Source organism: Ovis canadensis, chromosome 14 (assembly GCF_042477335.2).
Source record: "Ovis canadensis isolate MfBH-ARS-UI-01 breed Bighorn chromosome 14, ARS-UI_OviCan_v2, whole genome shotgun sequence".
NCBI classification, from domain to species: Eukaryota; Metazoa; Chordata; class Mammalia; order Artiodactyla; family Bovidae; genus Ovis; species Ovis canadensis.
The window spans coordinates 66,030,492-66,042,257 of record NC_091258.1 but is presented as its reverse complement, the minus strand read 5'-3'; the positions used below and the strand labels follow the sequence as shown (position 1 = coordinate 66,042,257).

Sequence of the window (11,766 nt, the reverse complement as noted above, 5' to 3'; positions counted from 1 at the left end):
GTTCGGGGTGGGCACGATGCCTGGGCAGTGAGGTGAAGAGCTCAGCTGCCCTCCAGCCCGCTCCCAAGGGGCAGCCCCTCCCAGCCAATCACACAGCTCAGGCCCCCCCTATATAAGGCCAGGGCTGCAGGACCTTCCTCTGGGTCAGTGTCGCCTCCGGGATACAGACAGCCCCTTCCAGCACCGCCCAGCCAGGTACTGCCCGGGGTAGGGTCCAGAATGGGGTGTCTTCCATAGGAGCCAGAGGTCGAGCTGTCTCTGGAAGGGGACTTGCATGTTGCCCCCCACATGCCCCCGTGCACAGGCAGGTCAGTGTGTGGCAAGGTGGTCCTTATGTCCGAGGGTCCCCTCCACCTACAGCCCCTGACTCCCGGCCATGCCTGTGATGGCTGGGGCACGCATCCTGGGGGGAGACCCCAGGATGGAAAGGAGCCTTGACAGTGGCCAGCTGTCGCCCCCCTGCAAGGGGCTGCGGGCCAGGCCTTGTTCACGATGGTCTGTCGCCAGAACTGGGTGCCGTAAGCCGTGGGAGGTGTCTGTGTATCACCTGTCAGGGTCTTTGCCTTGGTGACCTTGTGGTCCCATTGCCTTCTGCACAGCGTGACCTTGTGTCTGTCTGGCTTTCTGTGGCTCCTGCATGAGTCCCTGTATGCCAGTGTCCCTGAGCTGGGAGGTGTGCACATGTGGGCCCATTTACCGTGCTACCTGGGGGTGCGTGCGGGTGTGTGCAGGAGGAGCTCTGGGTTACGTCTGTTGGTGTTTCTTGGGCTCCCCGACCTTGCTTCCCTGCCCTCTCCCGGCCTGCCCCCAGGAGGGATGGGGGTGGGGACATGCTCTGAAGGGGGCTTTCTGGGCTGAAAGCCCTTGAGCCCCAAAGCCTGAATGCATGTGCTCCCAGCCACCCTGGCCCACCTGTCTCTGGCCTGCTGACGTGGTGCAAGCCGAGCCCCTGGAATGTGAGGGTGGGGTGGCAGCTGGGGGTGGGGGAGAGGAGTCTGCCAGATTCTAAAAATAAATCCCCACCCTGAACATCAACTCCAAAGGCTTTCGTGGGTTCCATCCCCCTTGGCCTGATGCCTCGGCCTTCAGCTCACCCTCGTGCCCATCTCCTTCCCACCGTCCTGCCCACTTCCCATTCCTGGAGCTGGGAATGAACATCTCATCCCTACCACCACCGCTAAAGGGTCCTCCCTCTTCCTGGGTCTTGTGAATAAAATAACAACAGTACAGCAACCACCCTTCTAGGTGTGTGCGTGCTAGTTGCTTCAGACTCTTTGTGGCGCTCTGGACTGTTAGCAGACCAGGCTCTTCTGTCCAAGGGATTCTCCAGGCAAGAGTACTGGAAGGGGTTGCCATTTCCTCCGCCAGGAGATCTTCCTGATCCAAGGACTGAACTCTCATCTCTTACACCTCCTGCATTGGCAGGCAGGTTCTTTACAAGGCCCCAGCTCCATGCCAGGGCCTGTGCTCAACTGGCTTTGTGCTGGATTCAAAGAATCCTCCTGGAAACCCCAGGGGAAAAGTTCAGTTCACAGAAGACAGAGGCTCAGAAAGACTGAGCAGTTGACCTAGGGTCACACAGCCCAGAGATGGCATGGGTGAGATTTGAACCCAGCTCTGTCGACCTCAGAGGCTGAGCTGTTACTAACTGTGCCCTGCAGGACAGGTGTCAGCACACAGAGGTGGGGGCAGGCACCCTGCCCCTCCTCCCTCGACTGAGCACCCAGGAATCTTCATAGAGAGAACGGCGCTTCTCTGCTCTCACACTCATTCCCAGCAACAGCCTCCACCCTCACCAGCTCCTTGTAATTCAAAACAACAATAATAACAATAGCTAGCAAAATAATTAGTGTGTGTCGGGCACTATTTTAAGTGCTTTACGTAATGAACTCATCACATCCTTCCAGCACCTCCATGAGACGAGTGCTATTCTACCCGCATTTTACAGGTGATTACTTTGAGGCACAGAGAGGTTAAGTAACTTGCCCAAGGTCACACAGCAGAGCTGGGATTCAAAGCCAGGCTGCCTGATTCTAGAACCTATACTCTTATCTATCAGTTATCATATCTTATCACAGGCTTGAGGGGTTCTCTCCTCCATTTTTCCAGCTGGAGAAAGTGAGGCTGTAGCAATGCTATTAGCCTAGGGTCACCAGCAGGATAAGGCAGAGCTAAGATCCCAACCCCAGACTGATGATACATCCTGTTGAGATGCAGGGGCTCAGAGAAGGGATCCCTCTGGGTCCAAGTCACACAGCCCAAGACTCAGGACTGGCTCTCAGGCCTGCCTGACCCAGAGCCTGGCTCTGCTCTCTTGCTGGTCTCCGTGGATGTGACCTAACTTCCCCCTCCACCCCTCCCCACTAGGCCCCCCACACCACCGCCACCATGCCGTTCGGTAACACCCACAACAAGCACAAGCTGAACTTCAAGGCTGAGGAGGAATACCCAGACCTCAGCAAGCACAACAACCACATGGCCAAGGCGCTGACCCTCGAGATTTACAAGAAGCTGCGGGACAAGGAGACGCCATCTGGCTTCACTCTGGATGATGTCATCCAGACAGGTGTGGACAACCCAGGTAAACCTCCTGGGGGAGCATCCCAGGGACTGTGAGGCCGGTGTGTGTGTGGGTGGCCTGGAGGCTGCCTGCCAGGCCTCAGTCCCACCTCCCTGAGCCTCAGTTTTCCCTCTGTAAAGTGGGGACCATACTCATGGGGCTGCTATGAGAAACAGATGAGTTGAATGTGTGAGGGCCTGGGACAGGGTCTGGCAGGTGGCAAACCACTTGCTAAATATGTGCAACTATCACGTGAGACTCCCCTGAGGGAAGCTCAGTTTCCTCAGGCCTCAGTTTCCTCACCTGAAAAATGGGCACCCAGGTTGGGAAAACATAGGCATGTGGAGTGGCTCCTGGCACCGAGTGGGCACTCTGACTCTGACAGGGGGTTCCTTCTCCAGGAACACCCCACCAGGGCGGGTGGAACTGGGCAGGAGACCAGCTTCTGGCCTCAGCCTCCAACTCATGACTGAGGGAAAAGGCCCTTTCTCTTCAAGCCTCTGTTTCCCTACTTGAGAAATGAGGTGTTTTGTTTTGTTTTGTTTTTTGGCCACAAGGCATGCAGGATCTTAGTTCTCCAACCAGGGATTGAACCCTGGCCCTCTGCATTGGGAGTGTTGAGTCTTAACCACTGGACCATCAGGGAAGCCCAAGAGGGTCTTTCAAGCCTCTTCTTATTGGTGGGGGTTAAGAGTATCTAAGGCTCTGAACTTTTTTAGGAGACGATCCCTTGATGTGGGGATTCACGCGTGGTAATATTTTTAGTAACTCGCCCCCCAGACTCTCCTTTCTCCTTTGCCCTGCACTCAACATTCCTCTCACCGCCCACCCCCAGATACCGCCTCGATCTCCCCCAGTCTTCTCTCCCCATTCCTACCCAGCCTCAGCCTCCTCAGTTCTGGCCCACGGTGCTCAGTGAAATCCCTTGCACACGCACACACGCACACACACACCCACGTGTGCACACACAGTCTACACTGGACCCAGGAGCCCAGGTCTTCCCCGTGGGTGACAAGCACCTCTGACCTCCCTTTGACCCCCCAGGTCACCCCTTCATCATGACCGTGGGCTGTGTGGCTGGTGATGAGGAGTCCTATACGGTTTTCAAGGACCTCTTTGACCCCATCATCCAGGACCGGCACGGGGGCTTCAAACCCACCGACAAGCACAAGACTGATCTCAACCATGAGAACCTCAAGGTCGGCTGCCCCAGGGGAAGGGCGGGGCGGGGTGGGGGGAGGAGACACCCAGAGAGACAGGGAGACAGACATGGAGAGAAACACAGAGGGGGATGGGAAGAAAGACGGACAGGCAGACACAGAAGATGGCCAAGGTTGGGGGAGAGAGAGAGAGGAAAGCAGGTGGAAAACATACAGGGAGTCAAGGGGGAAACAGACACAGAGATGGAGAGGGAGATAAAGATGGGGGGAAGAGAGAAAAGAGAGACAGAGCCGGGGAGGGAGGGGGAGAGAGGCCAGTGGGGAGGAAGAACCAAAGGAAGCAGCTGAGAGCCCAAGAGAGCTGGGAGGGCCTGTGGGGGAGATTTGATTTTGGTGGGCAGGGGGCAGGGCACACAGGATGGTCCACCAAGCCCTGACTCCCCGCTGTTCCCTAGGGTGGAGACGATCTGGACCCCCACTACGTGCTCAGCAGCCGTGTCCGCACGGGCCGCAGCATCAAGGGCTATGCACTGCCCCCTCACTGCTCCCGCGGCGAGCGCCGGGCCGTGGAGAAACTCTCCGTGGAAGGTGAGAGCCCCCACCCCAGGTCTGGACCCCCTTGTGCCCCCATTTGCCAAAACACTGCAAGAACTTGATAATCACAGGTGCTTGGTGAGTGACAGCTGGCAGTATTACCCCTGGGGGAGGTCTAAGGGATGCTGTCAAGATTTGACACCCAACTGCGCCAGGGTCCTGACCTTCATCCATCTATTCATCCATCCACCTATCCACCAAGCAAACATTTACGGTTGTTCTGGCCCTGTGTGGGGAGCTGGGGTTCCCATGGTGAATAAGATGGACCAAGGTCACTGCTCTCGCAGAGCTGTCAGCCTGGTGGGGAGATAAGAGGAAACACTGGAACCAACAAAAGAATACATCCTCCCCAAACGCCCTGAAGCCAAGAAACAAGGGTTTTGGCACAGAATGACTGTGGGCAGCTATGCTGGGAAGGAGTTGAGACATGATTGACAAGAAGGAGCCAACCTTGGGAAGAAATCTAGGCAGGTGAACAGCAAGTGCAAAGGTCCTGGGGTGGGATGGTATGTTGGAGGAATAGCAAGGAGACCAGTGTTGCTGGAGCTGAGTGGGTGATGGGGAGAGGGGAGGAAGTGAGGTCAGAGGGGTGTTGGGATAGCCAGGTTGTCCAGAGCTTTGTGGGCTGCTGGGAGGACTCTGGCTTTGACCCTGTGGGAAGAGGACACTGTGGGAGAGTGGTGAGTAGAGAAGGGACATGCTCAGACTTACATGGATCCCCCTGGTGGGGAACAGTCGGTGGGCAGCGGTAGGAGAGGCTGAGAAGGGCAACTGCAGGGGTCCAGGCGGGGCTGGGGAGTGAGGGGAGCAGTGGGATGGGGAGAAAGAATGGGTGTGTTTGGAGGTAGAAGCATTAGGGCTGGCAGGCAGTGTCATTCTGCTAAATATTTAACAATTGGCTCTAAAAATAAAAAAGCAGCAGCAGCCTTGATTTGCTGCCAGCAACTGCCAATTTCTCTGGTGTAAATTCTCCTACAGAGGCCAATTTTAAGCCAACCACGAGACATCATACAGGGATGGGCAATGGGGGGAGATGTGCAGCAGCATGTCATTATGTAGAATTTCCACCATGAAGATACAACAGGTGACTTCAAGAACATAGAAAACAGTAAGTGTAGTAAAGTAATTGGCAAGTGATAGTTCTGAGTACTCACTACCTTCATTTTAAACACTGGATTGGCCAAAAAGTTCATTCTGAAAGATGTTATAGGAAAACTCAATTTTTTTGGCTGACCCAATATAGTTTATTTATTTGTTTTTGTAATTTATTTTTAACAATATAATATAGTATGTAGTATATGATATAGAACATATTATATAGGATATTATACAAATATGTATAACATATTTAAAAATATGTATATTATAGAAATACATTATACACATATTTGTCATGTCTTATGAAGATATGAATATATACAAATGCATATATGTGTTATATATTTATTATATATATAATATTCATGTGTGTGTGTATGCTCAACTCCTCAGTCATGCCTGACTCTGCAAACCCATGGTGTAGCCTTCCAGGCTTCTCTGTCCATGAGATTTTACCAGCAAGAATACTGGAGTGGGTTGCCATTTCCTTCTCCAACACTTAATACATACTTTGTATTATGAATACCTATGAATATATGCAAATACTACATATACTATAATATTGTTCACTGATGGCTCCCAGATGCCTGAGACTGACTCTGTCCCTACCAGCCAGCAGGAGTGAGCAGCAGCACACTGCCGCCTGCAGATAGTCTGACTGGACGTGAGAATTGGTGGCAGGCAAGGGAGAATCCATGCTTTTGGTCTTGAGCACACAGTGTGGGTGTTCCCCGGCCTGGGCAGACGGCGGAGGAGCATGTTTTTTTGGGGGGTGGTTAGACACCTTTAGAACCTCTGCAGGGTCAAGGCCTAGGCCCCCGAGGGACAGCAGTGTGGGGTCCCCAGGGCCTGTGCACCCCCCTTGTAGGGCAGGCTGTTGACCCCTCCTTCCTGTGGCCCCTCACCAGCCCTCAACAGCCTGACGGGCGAGTTCAAGGGGAAATACTACCCTCTGAAGAGCATGACGGAGCAGGAGCAGCAGCAGCTCATCGACGACCACTTCCTGTTCGACAAGCCCGTGTCCCCGCTGCTGCTGGCTTCGGGAATGGCCCGAGACTGGCCTGATGCCCGCGGCATCTGGTGAGGCCCCTTGCCCCATGCCCCCCTTCTGCCCCGCCTCCTCTAGTCGTCCCACAACCCTCCACCAGAGTCAAGACCACTACAGCAATTCTCCAGGGTCATCTTGCCCTCCGCTCCTGCCTTCCCTGTGGTCTGCATGTCACATTTTAAAAAGCTTGAAATTCAGATTTGAACCAGACTCCTTAGGTTCAAATCCCAGGGCTGCCATTTACTAGCTGTGTGATCTTGGGCATGTAATTTAATGTTTCTCTGCCCCAAATCTCCATCTATAAAATGGGATCGTGATAATCCATAGCTCTTGGGGTTCTTATGAGGATTAATGAACTAATTTATGCAAAGTGTTGAGAAAAGTGTCTGGTATATAGTAAGTATCCATACTGGCCATTGGCATGATATTTATTGCTAATTATTGTTGTTAGCTGGGCTTTCTAGTAATTTTTTAATCCCTGATTCTGATGAAAGTGAAAGTTCCTCATTCGTGTCCACTCTTTGTGACCCTATGGACTGGAATTCTCCAGGCCAGACTACTAGAGTGGGTAGCTTTTCCCTTCTCCAGGGGATCTTCCCAACCCAGGGACAGAACCCCAGGTCTCCCACATTGTAGGCGGATTCTTTACCAGCTGAGCCACAAGGGAAGCCCAGGAATACTGGAGTAGGTAGCCTATCCCTTCTCCAGAGGATCCTCCCGACCCAGGAATCTAACCTGGGTCTCTTGCATTGCAGGCGTATTCTTTACCAACTGACCTATCAGGGAAAATGCCCCCGCCTTCATTCTGATAGTCAAAGGTTTTAAAAGGTTTTGAGAACCTTGGTTTCAAACAATTTGGAGAGTATAGGTTGTAAGATTTTAAGTGTTTTCAGGCTCCACTAATGTCAGATTTTGTGATTCAATGGTTTCAAACATTTCCAGATCCTAAAGTTTTCCAGTCTAAGACTCCTTCTGCGATGCCACAATGTCATGGAAGGTTTATCAACTCTGATTCTCGGTTTCCGTTTTTCAGCGATTCTGATATTCTAAGATTCTATAATATTGTGCAAAGAATTAAGACCCTGAAAGCCACTGATCCCACGATTCAAGATTTCACGGGTCCTGTGACATTTAAAGGTGTAAGCTCCTGAGACTGAGATGCTCAGGCCTCGGGCCCTTTAGGCCCGCTGCCCCCTAGCGGTGGCCGTGTGTTTGCAAGAGGGAGGGGAACCGGGTTCCCGCGGAGCTGGTTCCCTGACCTTTTGCTGCGCCGGATGCTAGGCACAATGACAACAAGAGCTTCCTGGTGTGGGTGAACGAGGAGGACCACCTCCGAGTCATCTCCATGGAGAAGGGGGGCAACATGAAGGAGGTTTTCCGCCGCTTCTGCGTGGGGCTGCAGAAGGTGGGTGCCCGCCCTCGTGTGACTCCAAGTGACCGCCCCCCCAGCCGCTTTCCCGGGCCCCGCCCCTCGGAACCCGGCTCCTCCCCGCACCGAAGCCACTCCCCTCAGCGGTGCTCCTCCCTCGCTTTCCAAAGCCCCGCCCTTTGGAAAACCGGCCCCACCCCTATCCTCAAGCCCCGCGGACAAGAACCGGCCTTCAAGGCATCCTCAAGCCCAGCCCCGTCAGAATCCAGCCATCACTTGTGCGGTCGGGCCCCTGCCCCAAGAATCTCGTGCCTCCAGGTTTTCCAGACCCGCCCTCTCGGAGTCCTACCACCACTGACATTCTCACCCCCTGTCCCTCGGAGCCCTGCCCCGGTTGTGGGTGCATTTGGGGGCACCCACAGGGCTGATCCCGGGTCCTCTCCCCCTACCTCAGATTGAGGAGATATTCAAGAAGGCCGGCCACCCGTTCATGTGGAACGAGCACCTGGGCTACGTGCTCACCTGCCCATCTAACCTGGGCACCGGGCTGCGGGGAGGCGTGCATGTCAAGTTGGCGCACTTGAGCAAGCATCCCAAGTTCGAGGAGATCCTCACTCGCCTGCGCCTGCAGAAGCGAGGCACAGGTACGGCCCAAGTTCCCTCCTGCGGCTTCCAGCGCTGGCCCTTAGCGATGGCTGAAGGGAAGCGGGGGCATCCCCACGGGTTCTGGGGGGCGGCAAGGGCTGCTCCTCTGTGAGTTTCAGTCCTTCCTCTGAAAATAGGCTTCAGCACGCCTTATCTCAGAGAAGTCCATATACCATCATGGTTATATGGTTAATATACACTGTGTATGTCCCTGGGCGCCTAGGGGCCTCACTTTCCCATCTGTAAAGGGGAAGATGGTCAGGATTCGACCCCAGGCAGCCCGGCTCCTGAGCTCAACTCCGTTACCCACCGTGTTGGATGGTTGAGGGGTGAGATACCTAAAGCCAGCCCGAGAATAGACAGACGCTCAGGAAACTGCATGAATTTAACACAGTAGGCATTCACCCAGGACGTCCGCCTGCGCGGTTGGCACGGCGGCCCGCGTTCCAGGCCCCGCTCAAGCATTTCTGCCGGCTCCTTAGCCCCTGCCTCCTACTCCCGCAGGTGGTGTGGACACGGCTGCCGTGGGCTCAGTGTTCGACGTGTCCAACGCCGACCGGCTGGGCTCGTCCGAGGTAGAACAGGTGCAGCTGGTGGTGGATGGTGTGAAGCTCATGGTGGAGATGGAGAAGAAGCTGGAGAAGGGCCAGTCCATCGACGACATGATCCCCGCCCAGAAGTAGGCGCACAGCCAGCCCGCCGCCGACTGCTGGAGCCCCATCCTAAGGGAGGACCCAGCCCACCGGAGGCCCGCCCCTTCCTCCTGGAGCCCAGCCTATAAACGTTTGGTCCACCTGGGGCTCTATCTATCCTTCTAGTTCCAGTTCCAACCAGAGTTCCAACCAATGGGCTCCAGTCTCTGGGTTCTGGCCAATGAAAAACCTCCCTTACGGTCTCCTCTTTTTTTTTTCTCAAAGCTCCGCCCACCATCAGGAGCTCTGGCTAACGGAGCTCACCTTGAGCTGTTGCTTTTTCTCCACTCAAAGCAACAAATAAACGCAATGGTGGCCTTAGCGTTCGGTTTGATTGTTATTAGTACTGAAGGAGAAGGAGAAAAAACTTCGGCAGTTGGCTACTGTGTGACCTCAAAGCGGCTTGTCGTCTCTAGGCACGTCTTAGGGCTACACGTTTTATCCCACCTCTAAAGTGAAAGCGTTAGTCGCTCAGTCGTGTCTGACTCTTTGCGACCCCATGAACTGTAGCCCTCCTGGCTCCTCTGTCCGTGGAATTCTCCAGGCAAGAGTACTGGAGTGGGTAGCTGTTCCCTTCTCATCTTTTCCCATCTTTAAAATGAGGCAAGTTCAGGGTACAGCATCTAATGAAAACATTACAAGGCTCTATGGGGAATCTGCGGTCCCGAGAGCTCTCAGTCACCTCTGCTCCTGATCACTCATGCTCAGATCTCAAACACAGGACCCATTCTAGGGAGAAACGGACGTCAAACAAAATATCTGAATTTGCCCTCCGGGCCTCTGGTTTGAGACCTTGCATGCATCTCATCACTATCTACTTCATGATGCTTTTTCCTAACCCTCTTCCTGTGCAATCTGACTTCAGATCTGAAGGTGTATATATATATACAGCCCTCTATAGCTGCTACTACTCTTTTCAATTTCCCTTGCTTTGCTCAAGAACCTGCCATGGTTTCCCACATCTCCTAGAATGCTCTATTATGTGTGATTCTTCAAGGTTAAACATGAACACCATCTGCCGAAGGCTCTTCTTCCCAGTTCTTTTCTCGTGATTCCTCTATACACTTTTCCATTCCTTACACTGTGCAATTCCCACCCTAATGTCTGCCCAAGCTGTTTCTTCCTCCAGGCTGGAGCTTGGGTCACAGCATCCCTGTGAAGTTTTTGAGGACAGGCCTTTTGGAGAGCTTGGTTCCATGAATGAGCAGGAAGTGGTCATGGGGTTGGGAATGGGAGAAGTGGATAATGGAAGGCAAGAAACATCTGAACATGTATTGGGTGTCAGCCACGTCAACCACTTCTACTTGACCCAGTAGGTTGAAGCTTTCATTATCAAGCGGGTAGCAGGTGGGCTCCCAGAGACAAAGGTTTTAGAAGAAATGGTGAGGCAAAGTTAGGAAGACAGAGCCTGCCAGAGACCTGGAGGAGGCACTTTTTTTAACTCACACAGGTAAAGGGCCCTTAGAGATCAAGCAATCTCTCCATTTTCCAGAAGGGAAACAGGTCTAAGGATGTCCCCAAGAGTTCCCAGAGAGATTATGGAAACAGAAGAGACCCCAAAGGTCAGGGCATTCAAGGTCTGGCAGGCGTTGGGATATCCTTTACAATACTGACCCCAACTGAAGATCCCATCACTAATCCCAGTTCCACCCGCACATAGAGCACAGACCACGGTCCGAGCCAGCCAAGTCCGCCATCCAGGCACCTGTCAGCTACCATGTCTGTCCCTCCCACCTTGCCTCCTAAGCCTGAAGTCCACCCCTTCCCTCCCCACCTCTGTCACCCTGCCTTTCTGACCCGATTCCCTCCCTCCCTTCACAGCACAAACCTGCCTGCCCCTGACTCTTACTCAACAACCTTGCTGTGGCTCCCCAGTACCCTCAGTACAAAGCCCAGGTAACTCTCCATGACCTTCAAGGCCAGCCAGCCCTCCAGCCTCATCCCTCACAGTGCCTCCACACTCAGTCAAGCCACATGCCATTTGCTGAAGGACTTGTACTCTTGCTTCTCTCTTAGAACTCATGCCTGCCCCCAACCCAGGCCCCCAGATTCTGCCATGCCTGGTTAGCTGCTCATCATTCTCCCTGTCCCAGGGGAGCTGTGCCTCCTCCTCCAAGAAGTCCTCCCTGGAGAGGGCAGTTTCCCCTTCTGCACTCCCTCAACCCGCCTCACCGACTCCAGAATTATCACTGAGGACACGGCTGCCTCCTCCCCTGGACTGTGAACCCTATGTGAAGGCAGGGCTGGGGTTGTCTTGGCCACCACTGTGTCCCCAGCCCCGGGCTGGGAACCGAGGAAGAACTCAGGAATTGACGTTTTTATGACAGGGTTGGTTCCCTGCCGCACACCTCATTTTCTACCCTCTCAACTACAAGCACCTGTCTTTCAGCAGAGTCCTGTTACGGCCTAACTCATGATAGGATTTTGATTCTGCCTCAGACCCTGAATTTTTCAACACTGACCACTTTATTTTTAGCCCCCTTCAGTTCTCATTTGACTTTCCTGTCCCATGAAGAATACAACAGTTGACCCTACCATGACCTAAACAGGCAAATGAGGCAGTTTAACTAAGCTTCTTTCCTGCAAGCAACCCTCCGTGG

General features: G+C 53.6%; 1 protein-coding gene across 1 annotated transcript; it reads left to right on the top strand.

Annotated features, from left to right (window-relative positions):
* On the top strand, nt 1-9,487 carry CKM (creatine kinase, M-type). The gene is made up of 8 exons (XM_069550348.1): nt 1-195; nt 2,368-2,581; nt 3,605-3,759; nt 4,176-4,308; nt 6,321-6,492; nt 7,742-7,865; nt 8,284-8,473; nt 8,979-9,487. The coding sequence occupies exons 2-8, from the start codon at nt 2,389-2,391 to the stop codon at nt 9,155-9,157; spliced, it is 1,146 nt and encodes a 381-aa protein (XP_069406449.1). The 5' UTR covers nt 1-195; nt 2,368-2,388; the 3' UTR covers nt 9,158-9,487.
* Nucleotides 9,488-11,766: the final 2,279 nt, after the last annotated feature.